We start from the raw sequence: 13,841 nt of genomic DNA, 5'->3' as shown, positions 1-13,841 counted from the left end.
GCCTCCACGTCTCCTCCCACACCGCCCTCCGATGAATCCCCGGACGCGGTTTGCGCGCCTTCCGCGAAGCTTCCCCCGACGACACGGCCACGTCCGAGCGCCTGCGTGACCCACCGGACACGGCGACAGTTGACAAGATCACAGGAGAGCGAGCAGACGACGACTAGGTAGTAAGTACGGTCCAATCCAAGCTACTCCCGAGCCGATTCGCACTCGTTTTCTCATACTTCCACTGGAAGCAATCCAACCGCGCCACCCCACCAACCAACCACACCGCACCTTGTCTGGCCCATAATAAAAGCAGCCCCTCCGCCCCCGCCCACGGCCTCCATTTTCCATTCCCATCCCGCAACGCACGCAGCTCGCTCGACCAGAACACCTCGGAGCAGCAGCAGCGGCGGCCGGCGGAGACCGTGTCATGGCGATGGAGGGCTACGACCGCGAGTTCTGGCAGTTCGGCGACCAGCTGCGCCTCCAGACGGCCACCTTCTCCGGCCTCTCCCTCGGCGACTCCATCTGGTCCCCCGCCGACAACACCGCCCCCCGCGCCCGCAACGCCGACCTCTTCTCCCCATCCCCGGCGCCCGACAACAACAGCGCCGGGTTCGCCGCCGCCAAGATGAACGGCAGCCTCAACGGGCCCGGCCTCATCGGGTCCGGCAAGCTCGCCTTCGGCGCCACCACCACCAGCAAGGCCGACCGCTACAACAACGTCAGCCTCGCCGACGCCAAGCCCTACGCCAACGCCAACGCCAACGCCAACGGCATGTACGGTGCCAAGCCCAACAACACCAACATGAACAACGGCTTCGGGCTCAACAAGATGGCTGCCGGCGGCGGGGGCTACGGCAACTTCAACAGCGGCAACGAGGGGGTGAAGAGCTACTTCAACAAGTCCATCGGCAGGCCGGCCAGCAACAACAGCAGCAGCAACAACTTCAGCGGCTACGGCGGCAAGAAGGGCGCCGCGGACGGCAAGAAGAAGCACGCCAAGAACGAGCGAGGGGACAGCAACCACGGCGCCGCGTCGGAGAAGCGGTTCAAGACGCTGCCGGCGTCCGAGGCGCTCCCCCGGAACGAGCCCATCGGAGGATACATCTTCGTCTGCAACAACGACACTATGGAGGAGAACCTCAAGAGGCAGCTCTTCGGTAACACTAAAGATTTTTCTCTTGAATTTTTCTTTTGACGTCCGATTAGATTAGTTGTACCTAATCCTCAACACAAAATCAAGGAATCTTCTACTAATTTTATCAGATCTAGTGTAGTGACGGGTTGGTTACTTTGATTAATTTGCAGGGTTGCCATCCAGATACAGAGATTCAGTGAGGGCAATCAGGCCAGGGCTGCCCCTCTTCCTCTACAACTACTCCACCCACCAGCTCCACGGCATCTTCGAAGTAAAACTAATTCGAATAATCAAATTAATTTGCTATCTTGTTTGCAATTTGATGACAAATTAGTGTTTAATTGATTGAACTCATCGCCTTATACTGAATCTCATGCACAGGCTGCGAGCTTTGGCGGAGCGAACATCGACCCGGCGGCGTGGGAGGACAAGAAGTGCAACGGCGAGTCCCGCTTCCCTGCACAGGTTTGTACCTACACCTTCACTCGCCATGGCAGAGTGCCGCTAAGCTACTTATTAAGTTGATATTGTCAATATAATTCCACGAACAAAAGTTGGCTAGAGAAATCTACTGCTGGCGAGCCAGTTGCAAGGCTGGCTTGAAGCGGAAGGAGATCAGATCAGATCAAGGACGAGCAAAAGCAATCAACCAATCGATTAGTTTATTTATTATTACACAGATGGATGTTGTTGTCTTGTTTAGTTGGAACCTAGTAGATCGTCGGCATAACTTTGCTAGTGACTGTCCAACAACCTCACCTCAGATTAGGTTGGCCGGTCAATCCTAGGCCAACCACCTGTTCTTCTAGAACTAGCACACTTGTCAACACACGCTCGGTCGGTCGGTTCTTCTAGAGGGGGTCTCAAACAAAGATCACTTTTTTAAAAGGGGCTCAAACATGATTGATTTTTCGTTTTAGGGACTCAAACAAGATCACTAGCTTAAAGTATTTGAAGTTATATACAGCTATTAGTATATACAGTAGGAAGAAAAATTAAAAAGGAAAAAGGAAATGCTTGCACGAATCTTCACGTAAAATCAATGACATATGACTTAGATGTACCATACTTGATGCCTTAAATTAACAACACTGAATCTTCTACTGGTCTTTTGCATCTAAACAAAATTAAGGATGAACAATCCTAACTTGGAGTACTGTGCTTAAACTCTCTGTATGTCTTGCTAATTACAATTTGCGACGATGGATGAATTCAGGTGAGGGTGGCCACAAGGAAGATCTGCGACCCGCTGGAGGAGGACGCCTTCCGCCCGATCCTGCACCACTACGACGGGCCCAAGTTCCGGCTGGAGCTCAGCATCACCGAGGCCCTCTCCCTTCTCGATATATTTGAAGACAAGGACGAGGCCTGATCGAGGCTGCATGCCTACTGCTGATCAGGGAGGGACTGTTGAGGAAGGAACAACGCAATAAGATCGATCGGAGCATATATATATACATACATACATACGATTAATATCATTATCAATTAATGGTGATATATACATACGTGAGTTTTATGTATTGGGTTTTCCATCCCGCGGGCTATGAAATTATGCGCCCCCCGCTGTCTATCATGCATGCGTGGTGATGGCTGCACAAGATGAGCCCTCGTGGACATAACTAATCTATTGTCACGGCTTTGTATGTATGTATAATATTGAGACTTTAAGATGTTTCTCCTGTTGTGTACCTTAGCAGAATAAATCATCCTTTTTACTGAATTTGTTGATAGATTGGAAATTTGGAAAACCGAGCAATGCTTAGTGAGCTAGTGTGGTGCATCTGCACCTTGCCCGCCGGGTTCAGCCTCAGCTTCCCCTCCGGGAAGCTCCTCGTTGAGTCCAATAGAGCGCGCACAGGGGACCCTTACTCGGCTGGCCTGATGACAGGAACCGAAGCATAGCGCGTAAAAATACAATATGGAGTGGAATGGTGAGGAGTCGAAATACATGTGCCATTAGTTACTGGAATAGTCAGTGATAGATAGGTAGCGTGAGTGTTCAAGAACTTCCTGCACTAACAGGTTTGAAACCATTTTTTTTTCAACATTTACTGAAATTTGTGAGCATTTAAAAATGGCAAATGTTATTAAAATCACAAATATTCATTTGAATTCCAAAGAGTTTTTAATAAATGTGAACATTTCTTATAATTCAGTTTTTCTGAAAAACAGTGGACAATTTTGTAATCCTGAAATTTTTTTAATCTGTAATAAATTTTGAAAAAAATAACATTTTTTGAAATTCCATTCAGAATTTGAATTCACGGGCATTTTTTAAATCCACACGCAGATTTTCTAAAATTCTGATTAAAATTTGAGAACTCAAACTTTTTTCACAGAAACATGTGAATATTTTTTATGAAAACTTACAAACTTTTTTTGAAATCATCACAGAATTTTGTAAAATCTGAATAAAATTTGAGACCTCGAACTTTTTCCAAAGAAAATCTGAGAATATTTTTTATTAAAAACTCAGGAATATTTTTCAATAAATGCAAGAATTAGAATAAATAAATAAGTATTAAATAAGAAGTGAAAACAAAAATTAAATAAAACCAAAAAACCCCGGAAAAGACACTACATAGAGGAGAAAACTGTTCAGGGAAACCTTCTAGAAGGTTCCCAAAACCGGTTTACCGCACTGTGTAAACGCTGAAGTGGGTCGGCCATATCGTGTGGCTCACATCCCTACTCTATGTGAATCGACAATAATTCGCCGTGGCGAGCGGCGGCGAATAGTAAATTCCTGCTTTTGTTCTAATTAATGCCTATGATACTAGTGTCTTCTGGGTCCCCCTTTTATAAAGAGAGAAATTTCGGTCTGTGTCACTAGCGAGTTTAGATATGCGAAGGTTGTCCCAGCCCATATTAGTCTATCCTACACTGGTTTTGCGAATCTTCTAGAAGGTTCCCTCTGGCTCTGTTGGGTCGGTTTTCTTTTGGGTGCTTTGTATTGAGTTTTTTTGGTTTCTCATTTTATTTTATGTTTTCCCTTTTTCATTCCCTTTTTATTTTACCAGTTAATTCCTATTCCTTAAAAAAATCTTGAACTTTATTCAAATCAATGAATGTATTTTCAAATCTATGAAATTTCTAAAATTTTGAACTTTTTGAAATGTGTGAACCTATTTTCAAAATATATGATTTTTTCAAATCCATGAGCTTTTTCAAATGTCACAAACATTTTTTAAATACATGAACTGTTTTCAACTCCACCAACTTGTTAAAATTTGTGAACATTTATTTTCAAATCCAGAGTTCAAAAATTATGATTTTTTAATCAAAATTGTGAATTTTCTTGCAAGTTCATGAACATTTTTTTCAAAGTCGTGAACTTCTTTGAATCCGGAAACATTTACCAAATTCGTGAATTTCCTGTTTTTGTATTCAAATTTCATAAAAGTCAACAGTATATTGTCGGCGATATGAAATCAGAGGTCAACCTACCGGTGTTTAGCATGTCAAAGGAGTCAACGGCTAACAATGAATCCTCTGGCGAGAGCGCCCCCTCACGCGCTTGCCTGCTCACGTGAGAGTCGGTTGGTTGGGCCGGCCCACGAGTCCTCTCACGCATACTGGCAACGAACACCAAGCAAGGCATTTTCTAAACAACAAAAAAACAAGCAAAGCAAATCAAACCAGACGAACCGACCAAACAACTCGGGAAACAATGAGACCAAAGAACGAAATACGGCAGGAGGCCACGAGGGGTATACCTATGATCAAATGTTTCCATTTAGGTCCTAAGTCAATATACTCATACATAGGTGATCTACTCGCCGACCAATTTCTTATAGATGTTAGGTTGATTGTGCATGTTCTAGTCATTTTCTTTATTTATTTGCCTCCATATCATTTTGGCTAAGCATGTTGGATGGCATTATTTCCATTCGAGGTCATCCAAATTGTGGCTTGTTTGATTTGGTTTAGTTCACCAGTTGGATGTAACAATAATGCCTAAGGGCCCCTTCCAGCTACCTAGTATCTCGTAACTTATCTCAACTAACAATTCTGGGTGATCACAGAATTTGAACAAGTTTGATTATGTCCCTCCAAACGAGGAGCATTCGGAGCCTCCAGCCTGTTTGGGACTGATTTTTGAAAACTTCTGTGTGTTTCTCGGTTTGACCAATTCCAGTTACCGCGGTCACACTAACATAGCCTACGGGAAATTAGGTAAGCAATCATGATCATTATCACCTAACAACACGGGTCCATAGAAAAGGCCGGGCATTTCGGGCGATACACTTAGGCTGTGCTTGGGATCGGTGTGCTTAAATACACGTTATCTACATGTGTAACTTACCGGGCTAGTAGCCATTTTCGCCTGCAAGCGAAACAACGGCCGGAGGCGTGTATTGTTTACAGGTGTAGTTCCACACATGGCCTGATCGTCTAACAGCGCCTCGTGCAGAGCTTGGAACGAAAAACTGGGTGGGCTAGGCAGGCTAATCTGAAAGGAATTGGTCTTGATCTGGCCATCACTTCATGCACAGTGTGAGCGAAATTACTAATTAAGAAGTACTTCTTGCGGAGATCACTCCAATTTCTCCGGGTTACGACAAGTGGCACACATGTGGGAGTTTCCCCTTTTTCGTAGATCCGTTTATTCAAAATGTTTTATCTCTTAAACCGTGCGTCAAATCTCGAACCGCTTTCGCCATTGGATTCCTCGCGTCGATATCTTCAAAACTAAATCCCATGTTGATAGGTTTTGACGAACTTTCTTTTCATAAAAAAACCGGACGAAAAAAGCCGACGAAAAAAACGGACGTAAAAAACCGACGAAAAAAACTTCGGGAACACGGTTTTTTTTCCTTTCCGAAAGAGACACGCCCGTGCCTCTGACGAAATCACAACCGTGCCTCTCGCGGAAACAAAACCGTGCCTCTCATGAAAAAAAACGTGTTTTTTTCCTTTTCCGAAAGAGGCACGCCCGTGCCTCTCGCGAAAGCACAACCGTGCCTCTGTCGGAATTAAAACCGTGCATCTCACGAAAAAAATAGAAAAGACATTTTTTTCCTTTCCAAAAGAGGCATGCCCGTGCCTCTCGCGAAAGGACAACCGTGCCTCTGGCGGAAGCAAAACCGTGCCTCTCGCGAAAAAAAAACAGAAAACATGTTTTTTTTCCTTTCCGAAAGAGGCATGCCCGTGCCTCTCGCGAAAGCACAACCGTGCCTCTGGCGGAAGCAGAATCGTGCCTCTCGCGAAAGAAAAAAAAACAAAAACGTGTTTTTTCCTTTCCGAAAGAGGCACGCCCGTGCCTCTCGCGGAAGCAAAACCGTGCCTCTCGCGAAACAAAAAAAAAACAGAAAACACATATTTTTTCGTTTCCAAGAGGCACGGCCGTGCCTCTCGCGAAAGCACAACCGTGCCTCTCGCGAAAATAAAATCGTGACTCTCGCGAAAAAAATGCATTTTTTGCGCAATTTTTTTTTTCGAAATTTTTGTTTTGGTCAAAAAGCTAGGGAAGACCGGTAAAAAACCGAAACATAAAAAAACCCGAAAAAAAACCTTTTAAAAAGCTGAAAACGCGTGCGTAAAAATAAAAAACAAAAAATCCGAAAGAAGCGTCCAGAGCGCGACACGTGGCGAATGGCTGTGAGCGCGCCAAGTGGCGCTGATCATTGCGATGCTCCCGAAAGAGCACTCCTTAATTAGTTGCTCCCCAGTGTGAGTGTTTGGCACTTAGGCTGGACGGGCCATGGCCACCTTTTGCCCTCATGTGACGCAGCTTTGTGTTATAGCTGGCCAAACGGGCCATGCTAAATGGGCCGGCCCGGTAGCACACAGGAACGACACAGCCTAGGCCCGGCACGCGGCACGCCATGGGCCATGCCTGGGCCTAGAGGCTGGGCCGGCACGGCATGGCTCGTTTATTTTTTTTGAAATATATAAATATATATGTCCTATATAAATACCTAATACTCTAATATGTTCAATAGTTTTGTAGTGCATGCGTACTTTTGTAGTACTTTAATATGTATTTTTTTATTTTTTGTAATATTTCACCATATTTTTTTACATTTTTAGGCTTTCCCCCCTGTTTTTGAAGGTATTTTGCAGAAAAAAAATCAAACCGACACGGGCGGCGTGCCTAAGCGTGCCACGGGCCGGCCCACTTATATCTTGTGACGTGCTTGGGCTGCTGGGCCGACACGACACGACCCGGCTATTAATCGTGCCCTGACGGGCCGTGCTGTGCCAGGCATGTTTACGGCAGGCCGGGCCATGCTGGGCCGGCCCGGCCCGTTTGGCCAGCTCGGTTTTTCATATCATTTGTAGAAAGTATATCATATACACCACCAAATATATATCATTGCATATATTTTCATATCATATAAATTTGTTATTGTAAATGTTCATATTATTTATAAAATTTGGTCAAACTTTAAAAAATTTGACTTCAGTCAAAGCTAATATATAAGCTAATATGGGGAGTAAATAAAAACGGAGGGAGTAAAATCAACTTGGCCGGTTTCCTTCCGCGCGCATTGGTCTAGCCGAGTATGACCCAAGCCTAATAACGCCCACTGTGGTTGCTCTTGGCAAGCCGGTCGTTTTCGGTTTACATGTGTCATTACGTCTGGGAGCATCATCCAGAAAGGCCAATGGTCACGATCAGCTCGGCAGGTTCCCTTGCATTCGCATCGGTCTAGGCGAGTATCGACCCCACGCCTAATAACGTCCACCGGGGATGCTCCTGGCGAGCCGGTCATTTTTGTTTTGCCTGTGCAATTTCGGTTGGGAGTGTCGTCCGCAAAGGTCAATGGCATGCCACTCGAAGGCATCCCAGTTCTGTATGGTGGGGTGTTACGATGGCATCTCCCATTATCAAAAAAATTGTATGTGTAGAGTGGTGGCTTTGTGTTGTTTGATGTATATTTTCTATCAAACCATTGTTGAAGAATTTAATAAACATAGCTGTGTCCATCTTTTTATGCAGAAGCCCGGGGTTTCGACCTTCTTTTCTAAAAAAACAAGTCGAGTGATGTAGTTCCTACAAACTGAAGCTTGACCCGACAAAAGACTAGCGATAGCATGCCTTCTGCAAAGATCGTGACCGCTGCGTTGTGGGAGAATCGATCTGCACTTGCACGTACTATACATCCAGCCATGCCCACCCATCAAACCCAAAGACCAAACACACCTGAAACCCTGGAAGCATCCGTATGTACAGTACGCACGTGATCCAGACCAATCGAAGCCCCTTGGAGCATTTCTAGCAGACCCCGCAAAATCCTAACCCACATAAACCGTTTTCAGGTCGACGAAGATCTCATTTGCGGGTCGAAAACGTGCGTGGCACAACAGAAGCCGTATATGAAACTGCATATTTTTTTTAAAATTAGCGAGAGAAGTTGCAACCATAATAGTTCATCACATACTACATATACAACATGATCAAACACTAATTCATTACAAACACTAAACACTAGATCATATTACATACTACATTCACTACTAGTAGTAGGGGGAGGGGGGGGGGGATCTCACGGCGGCGACCTCGCGGCCATGGACGATGCGGTGGAGGAGCTCAATCCTCCTCGTCGGATCTGCCGAGGTCGATGTACTTCTCCTTCTGCTCCACGCGGATGCGCCGCCACTCGTCGTCATTTTCCTTGCTGGCAAGGTTCACCGCGACCGCCTGCTAGAACACGAGGTCTTCGAGCTCCTTGTGGTGGCGCCGACGCTCTGCCTCCTCGCGCAAGCTGTGCTCGGCAACGGAAGCCGCGACCGCGTCGACATTGGCGACGAAGTCCTCGGGCCCGACGGTGCCGCGGCGCACGATCTCCTGCAGCTCCTCCGACCACTCCCTCTTCACGTGGAGAAGCCTCACACCGGAAGGGGAAGAGCTCGCCACGCGAGTGAGCCACACGGCAGATCTCGAGCCCGCGGCGAACGAGCCCACGACGGAGGACCCCGCGGCATGCTGACGGTCGTACTCCTCTGTCTCGCGACGGATGAACCTCGACGGCGGCGAGAGGCCCCGGTTCGTCCACTTCTTGGCCCTGCGCTTCCTCGCGCCGTCCGAGCGGACACGACGCTCGCGCTCGGTGTCGCGGCAACCGCCGGAGCCGCGGCCGAAGCTCCACATGGCGTTTCGAGGCAGATGCGGGCTCGCCGGCGGCGAGAAATGCGAGGGGGCAGTGGGGAATCGCGGTGGAACGTGACGGCGGAGGGATAGGGTTTTGATCCGTATCCCCCCCCCCCCCTCCCCAACCCGTAGATATACCGCTTCTGCTGGGCGGTTTGCGGGCCGCAGTAAAAAAAAATACGGACCGGATGAGTATACGAGCTCTGTTCTGGTTAGAAAATTGAGCCGAGCCCGTATACTCGTCGGACTTATGCAGATTTGCGAGATTTGCAGGGTCTGCTGGAGATGCTCTTACACTTGGTTCGTAAGCTTGACACCACCTTCGTGGAGCTTCACCAATGTTAGACCAGCCATTGTGTATCCAACATCCACGTGATGATAAAGTGGAGGAGTTATAAACCCGACATGCGTATAAAAATTAAATGAAGACCAACCAATGTTGAGTGGCTCCTCGACATAATGGAACAATGCGATCGCATCTATGTTAGACTTTGTAACATAGCCCAACTGCGTAATCTGTATATTGTGTAACCTTATAAATATATGTGATAGGCCACCCCTAGAGGGTTGAGCCAGTTCCTACAAATCCTACGTTTAACATGGTATCAGCCTAAATCTAGGACCTACTCCAACTCCACCCCAGCAGCCGCCGCCGCCGTGCCCCAAACCCTAGGGCCGCTGTCGCCGCCGCTGCCATGACCGCTTCCGCCTCCGGTTTCGCCAGCTCCGGGACCATCCCCGCGTCGCTGGCCGCCCTTCTCAATCTTCCCGCCCACGCTGGTGCGTCACCGAGGCCCCAATTCTTCGGCACCACAGCCGTGGGTTCATTGTTCTTGGCTTCGATCCCGCCGTCTCCCGCGCCATCGACAGTGGTGGTCTCCACCGCTGCGATGATGGAGCCACCTGCGGCCACTGCTGGCTCGTCCCCGACACTCGCCATGATCTCTGGGCCGTTCCACTTCGACAACCTAATCACGACTCGTCTCACGCCGGACAACTATTTGTATTGGCGCGCCAAGGTTCTACCGCTGATCCATAGCCGCTCCCTCCTTGGCTATGTCGATGGTTCCCTGCCGTGTCTGCCGCAGGTTATCCACACCGTCCACGGTCCGGCCATCAACCCGGCGCACCGTGTGTGGGTGTAGCAAGACCAAGCGATCCTCTCCGCCATCCAGGGTTCCCTCGGAGACGGAGTCGCTGGCCTTTGTCTCTTTGCTGCCTCCTTCTTGGATGCGTGGACGACTCTGGAACATGCGTTTGCCCAGACCTCCACCGCCCACTCGATGGCTCTTCGCAGCAAGCTTGATGATGTCAAGAAACTAGACTCCTCTGCCACAACATACTTCAACAAAATCAAGGTCTTGGCAGATACGTTGACCTCTATTGGTCGACCGCTGAGTGATGAGGAGTTCGCTGGCTACGTTATTAAGGGTATCGATGCCGACTACGACAACCTTGCCGAGGCCGTCCACAACGCCAAGCCGCCGCTTCCTCTGCACGAGCTCTTCTCCCGTCTGCTCTTCACCGAGCAACGCATCAAAGTTCGCCGCTCCGTCACCACCATTGCCGACCAGCCAGCGGCCTTTTGGGCATCGCGTGGCCAGCGCCCCCCTGCACCTTCGTCGCCTGCCCGGGTCGCCACCCCCCCTGCGCTGCCAGCTTTGCGGGCGTGAGAGGCATCTCGCCTCCAAGTGCCACAAGAGGTTTCAACGGAGCTTCCTGGGTATTGGTAACGATGGCAAATGTAATTAGCGTCAGTTTGCCATGGCGGATTTTGGCCCTCCTGCTGCTCATGTTGCCGCCAAGGGCAAGGATACACGCGTCAAACCCGGCTTTACACCGTCATACCCGATTGATCCCGCGTGGTATATGGACACTGGCGCCACGAATCATATGACGAACGAGCTCACCAAGCTGTCCACCCACCAGCCATACTACGGTCACGACAAGGTTCACACCGCCAACGGTGTAGGTATGCCCATCTCTCACATTGGTCAAGCATATCTCTTAACTAGTCATCCATCTAGGCAGCTTCATCTTCGTAATATTTTACAGGTCCCCTCGGTGACTCTTAATCTGTTATCTGTTCCAAAGCTCACTCTTGATCAATGTCCTATGTGAATTTCACCCGTTTGATCTTTTTGTTAAGGACCGAGACACCCGAGAAATTCTGCTTAGTGGTCACCTCAGCCATGGCTTATACCGCTTGGAGGATCCATCCGCCCCGCGCGTCTTCAGTGGTGTTCGTGTGTCGCTGTCCCAGTGGCACTCTCGCCTTGGTCACCCTCCCACTCCCATAGTTCGCCATATACTTCACCGTCATGAGCTGCCTATCGAGTCTAGCAATAAGGAGATGTCCGTGTGTGATGCCTGTCAACAAGGCAAAAGTCATCAGTTACCATTTGTTTCTTCTACTCGTCAAGTAACGAGTACTCTTGAACTTGTGTTTTCTGATGTGTGGGGTCCCGCTCAAACGTCTGTGAGTGGTCACAACTATTATGTTAGCTTTATTGATGCCTATAGTCACTTTACCTGGCTTTATCTTCTTAAGCACAAACCTGATGTGTTTGATATATTCATTCAGTTTCAAGTGCATGTCGAACGTCTTCTCAAGCATAAGATTATCCATGTTCAGTCCGATTGGGGGGGGGCGAATATCGCAACCTCAATACTTTCTTTAATAAGCTTGGGATCTCTCATCATTTAGCATGTCCTCATACACATCAGCAGAACGGCGCTGTTGAGCGCAAGCATCGACATGTAGTTGAGACCGGACTCACACTCCTGGCTCACGCTTCTGTACCCTTTCGTTTTTGGAGTGATGCCTTTGCTACAACGTGTTTTCTTATTAAACGACTACCTACGCGTGTCCTTAATATGAAAACTCTTATTGAGCTCCTTTTACATGAAACTCCTGACTATACCTTTTTAAGGTGTTCGGGTGTGCCTGTTGGCCCCATCTTCGTCCATATAATCATAGAAATCTTGAATTTCGGTCTAAGAAATATGTGTTTCTGGGTTATAGTTCTCTTCATAAAGGCTACAAGTGCCTTCATGTGCCAACAAATCGTGTCTACATATCCCGTGATGTTGTCTTTGATGAGAACGTCTTCCCCTTTTCCGCCATGCCGTAGCAACCCGCCACACCCCCATCTATGCATTCATCTCCTATTATGCTTGGCCAATTTGAAGATGTTGCATATTCGCCTGTGTTGTTACCTAACCATGGTGCAGGTATTGGACGTGGTGCTCGCATGGAACTACTTCCGGATGCAACTCCTGTGACGCATGTTGATCGGCCGGTGCACGTGCATGCACCGACTCTCGTTGTCGACCCCGTCTCTGGAGCCGCACCCGCCAATGCAACTGAACCGGCGACGGCCTCCGAACCTGGGCCGGTGACAACCGAGGCGCGGCCCATGTCAGCCGAGGCGCGGCCCACGTCTCCGACGGTTTCCCCTGGGCGGCGCGAGCGGTCCTCGTCACCGTCTCCATGCCCGGCCTTGCCTCCGTCATCGCCTTCGTCGCCCGCCTGTATGTCCCTGCCACCCCTTTCACTTGGGTCGGTTGGGCCTACCGTCGACTTGCCTGAGCTCTCGCCTGGGCTACCGTCGCCCGCCCTGCCATCATCATCTCCAGTATTGGCGCCGCCGGCTCCTGTTCCCGTTGCACCGCAACGCTCGCATACTCGCAGCCGCAGCGGTATTGTTCAACCCAAGTAGCGTCATGATGGTACTGTCACATATTTGGCTGCCTGTCTTGCTCATTCTGTTGCAGATCCCACTGATGAACCACGCAACTATGAGGTCGCTATGAGTATTCCTCACTGGCGGGCTGCTACGGAGCAAGAGTACCACGCTCTTATGCATAATGAGACATGGACACTGGTTCCCCCTCCGCCTCGCGTCAACATCATTGATTCGAAGTGGGTTTTCAAAGTCAAGAGACATGCAGACGGATCTATTGAGCGCTACAAGGCGCGTCTCGTGGCTAGAGGGTTTAAACAGCGTCAGGGTCTGGACTACGAGGACACATTCAGCCCGGTTGTTAAGCCTACTACTATACGGCTTCTCCTGTCTCTTGCAGTCTCTCGTGGTTGGTCTCTTCGACAGCTTGATGTGCAGAATGCTTTTCTCCATGGGCTACTTGAAGAGGAGGTTTACATGCGGCAGCCACCAGGGTTTGTTGATCACGCTCAGCCTCATCATCTCTGTCGTCTGACAAAGGCTCTCTACGGACTGAAATAGGCGCCTCGTGCCTGGCATGCTCGCCTTGCTTCGGCCCTTCGTACTCATGGCTTCATTCCATCGACAGCTGACAGCTCGCTGTTCTTATTTCAGCGCCCCAGTTTGACTGTGTATTTGCTTGTGTAAGTGGATGAAATTATTCTGGTCAGCTCCTCTGCAACGGTTGCTGATGCTCTTGTGACTGCACTTGGCAGAGATTTTGCGGTAAAAGACTTGGGACAGATACACTTCTTCCTGGGCATTGAAGTTGCACATCAGTCTCGTGGCAGCTTAGCTCTGACCCAGAAGAAGTACTCCCTTGACCTCTTGCCCGTGCTGGTATGCTCAAGTGTAAGCCATCCCCCACGCCCATGTCCTCTACTGA

At 48.9% G+C, this 13,841-nt stretch overlaps 1 protein-coding gene across 1 annotated transcript; it reads left to right on the top strand.

Moving 5' to 3' along the window:
• Positions 1-314: 314 nt before the first annotated feature.
• Positions 315-2,852, top strand: LOC123113934 (B2 protein). Its single transcript, XM_044535266.1, has 4 exons — positions 315-1,151; positions 1,300-1,400; positions 1,511-1,594; positions 2,346-2,852. Exons 1-4 carry the CDS (start codon positions 419-421, stop codon positions 2,499-2,501), a joined length of 1,074 nt encoding a protein of 357 aa, XP_044391201.1. The 5' UTR covers positions 315-418; the 3' UTR covers positions 2,502-2,852.
• The last annotated feature ends 10,989 nt before the right edge of the window (positions 2,853-13,841 follow it).

This window comes from Triticum aestivum, chromosome 5B (genome assembly GCF_018294505.1).
Source record: "Triticum aestivum cultivar Chinese Spring chromosome 5B, IWGSC CS RefSeq v2.1, whole genome shotgun sequence".
Lineage (NCBI taxonomy): Eukaryota > Viridiplantae > Streptophyta > Magnoliopsida > Poales > Poaceae > Triticum > Triticum aestivum.
This window is presented reverse-complemented; position numbering and strand designations above follow the sequence as displayed.

Coding starts and splice junctions, on each gene's coding strand:
- LOC123113934 (XM_044535266.1), top strand. CDS start 419: ATGGCGATGGAGGGCTACGACCGCGAGTTCTGGCAGTTCGGCGACCAG. Junction 1,152..1,299: donor CCTCAAGAGGCAGCTCTTCG/GTAACACTAAAG, acceptor ATTAATTTGCAG/GGTTGCCATCCAGATACAGA. Junction 1,595..2,345: donor AGTCCCGCTTCCCTGCACAG/GTTTGTACCTAC, acceptor GGATGAATTCAG/GTGAGGGTGGCCACAAGGAA.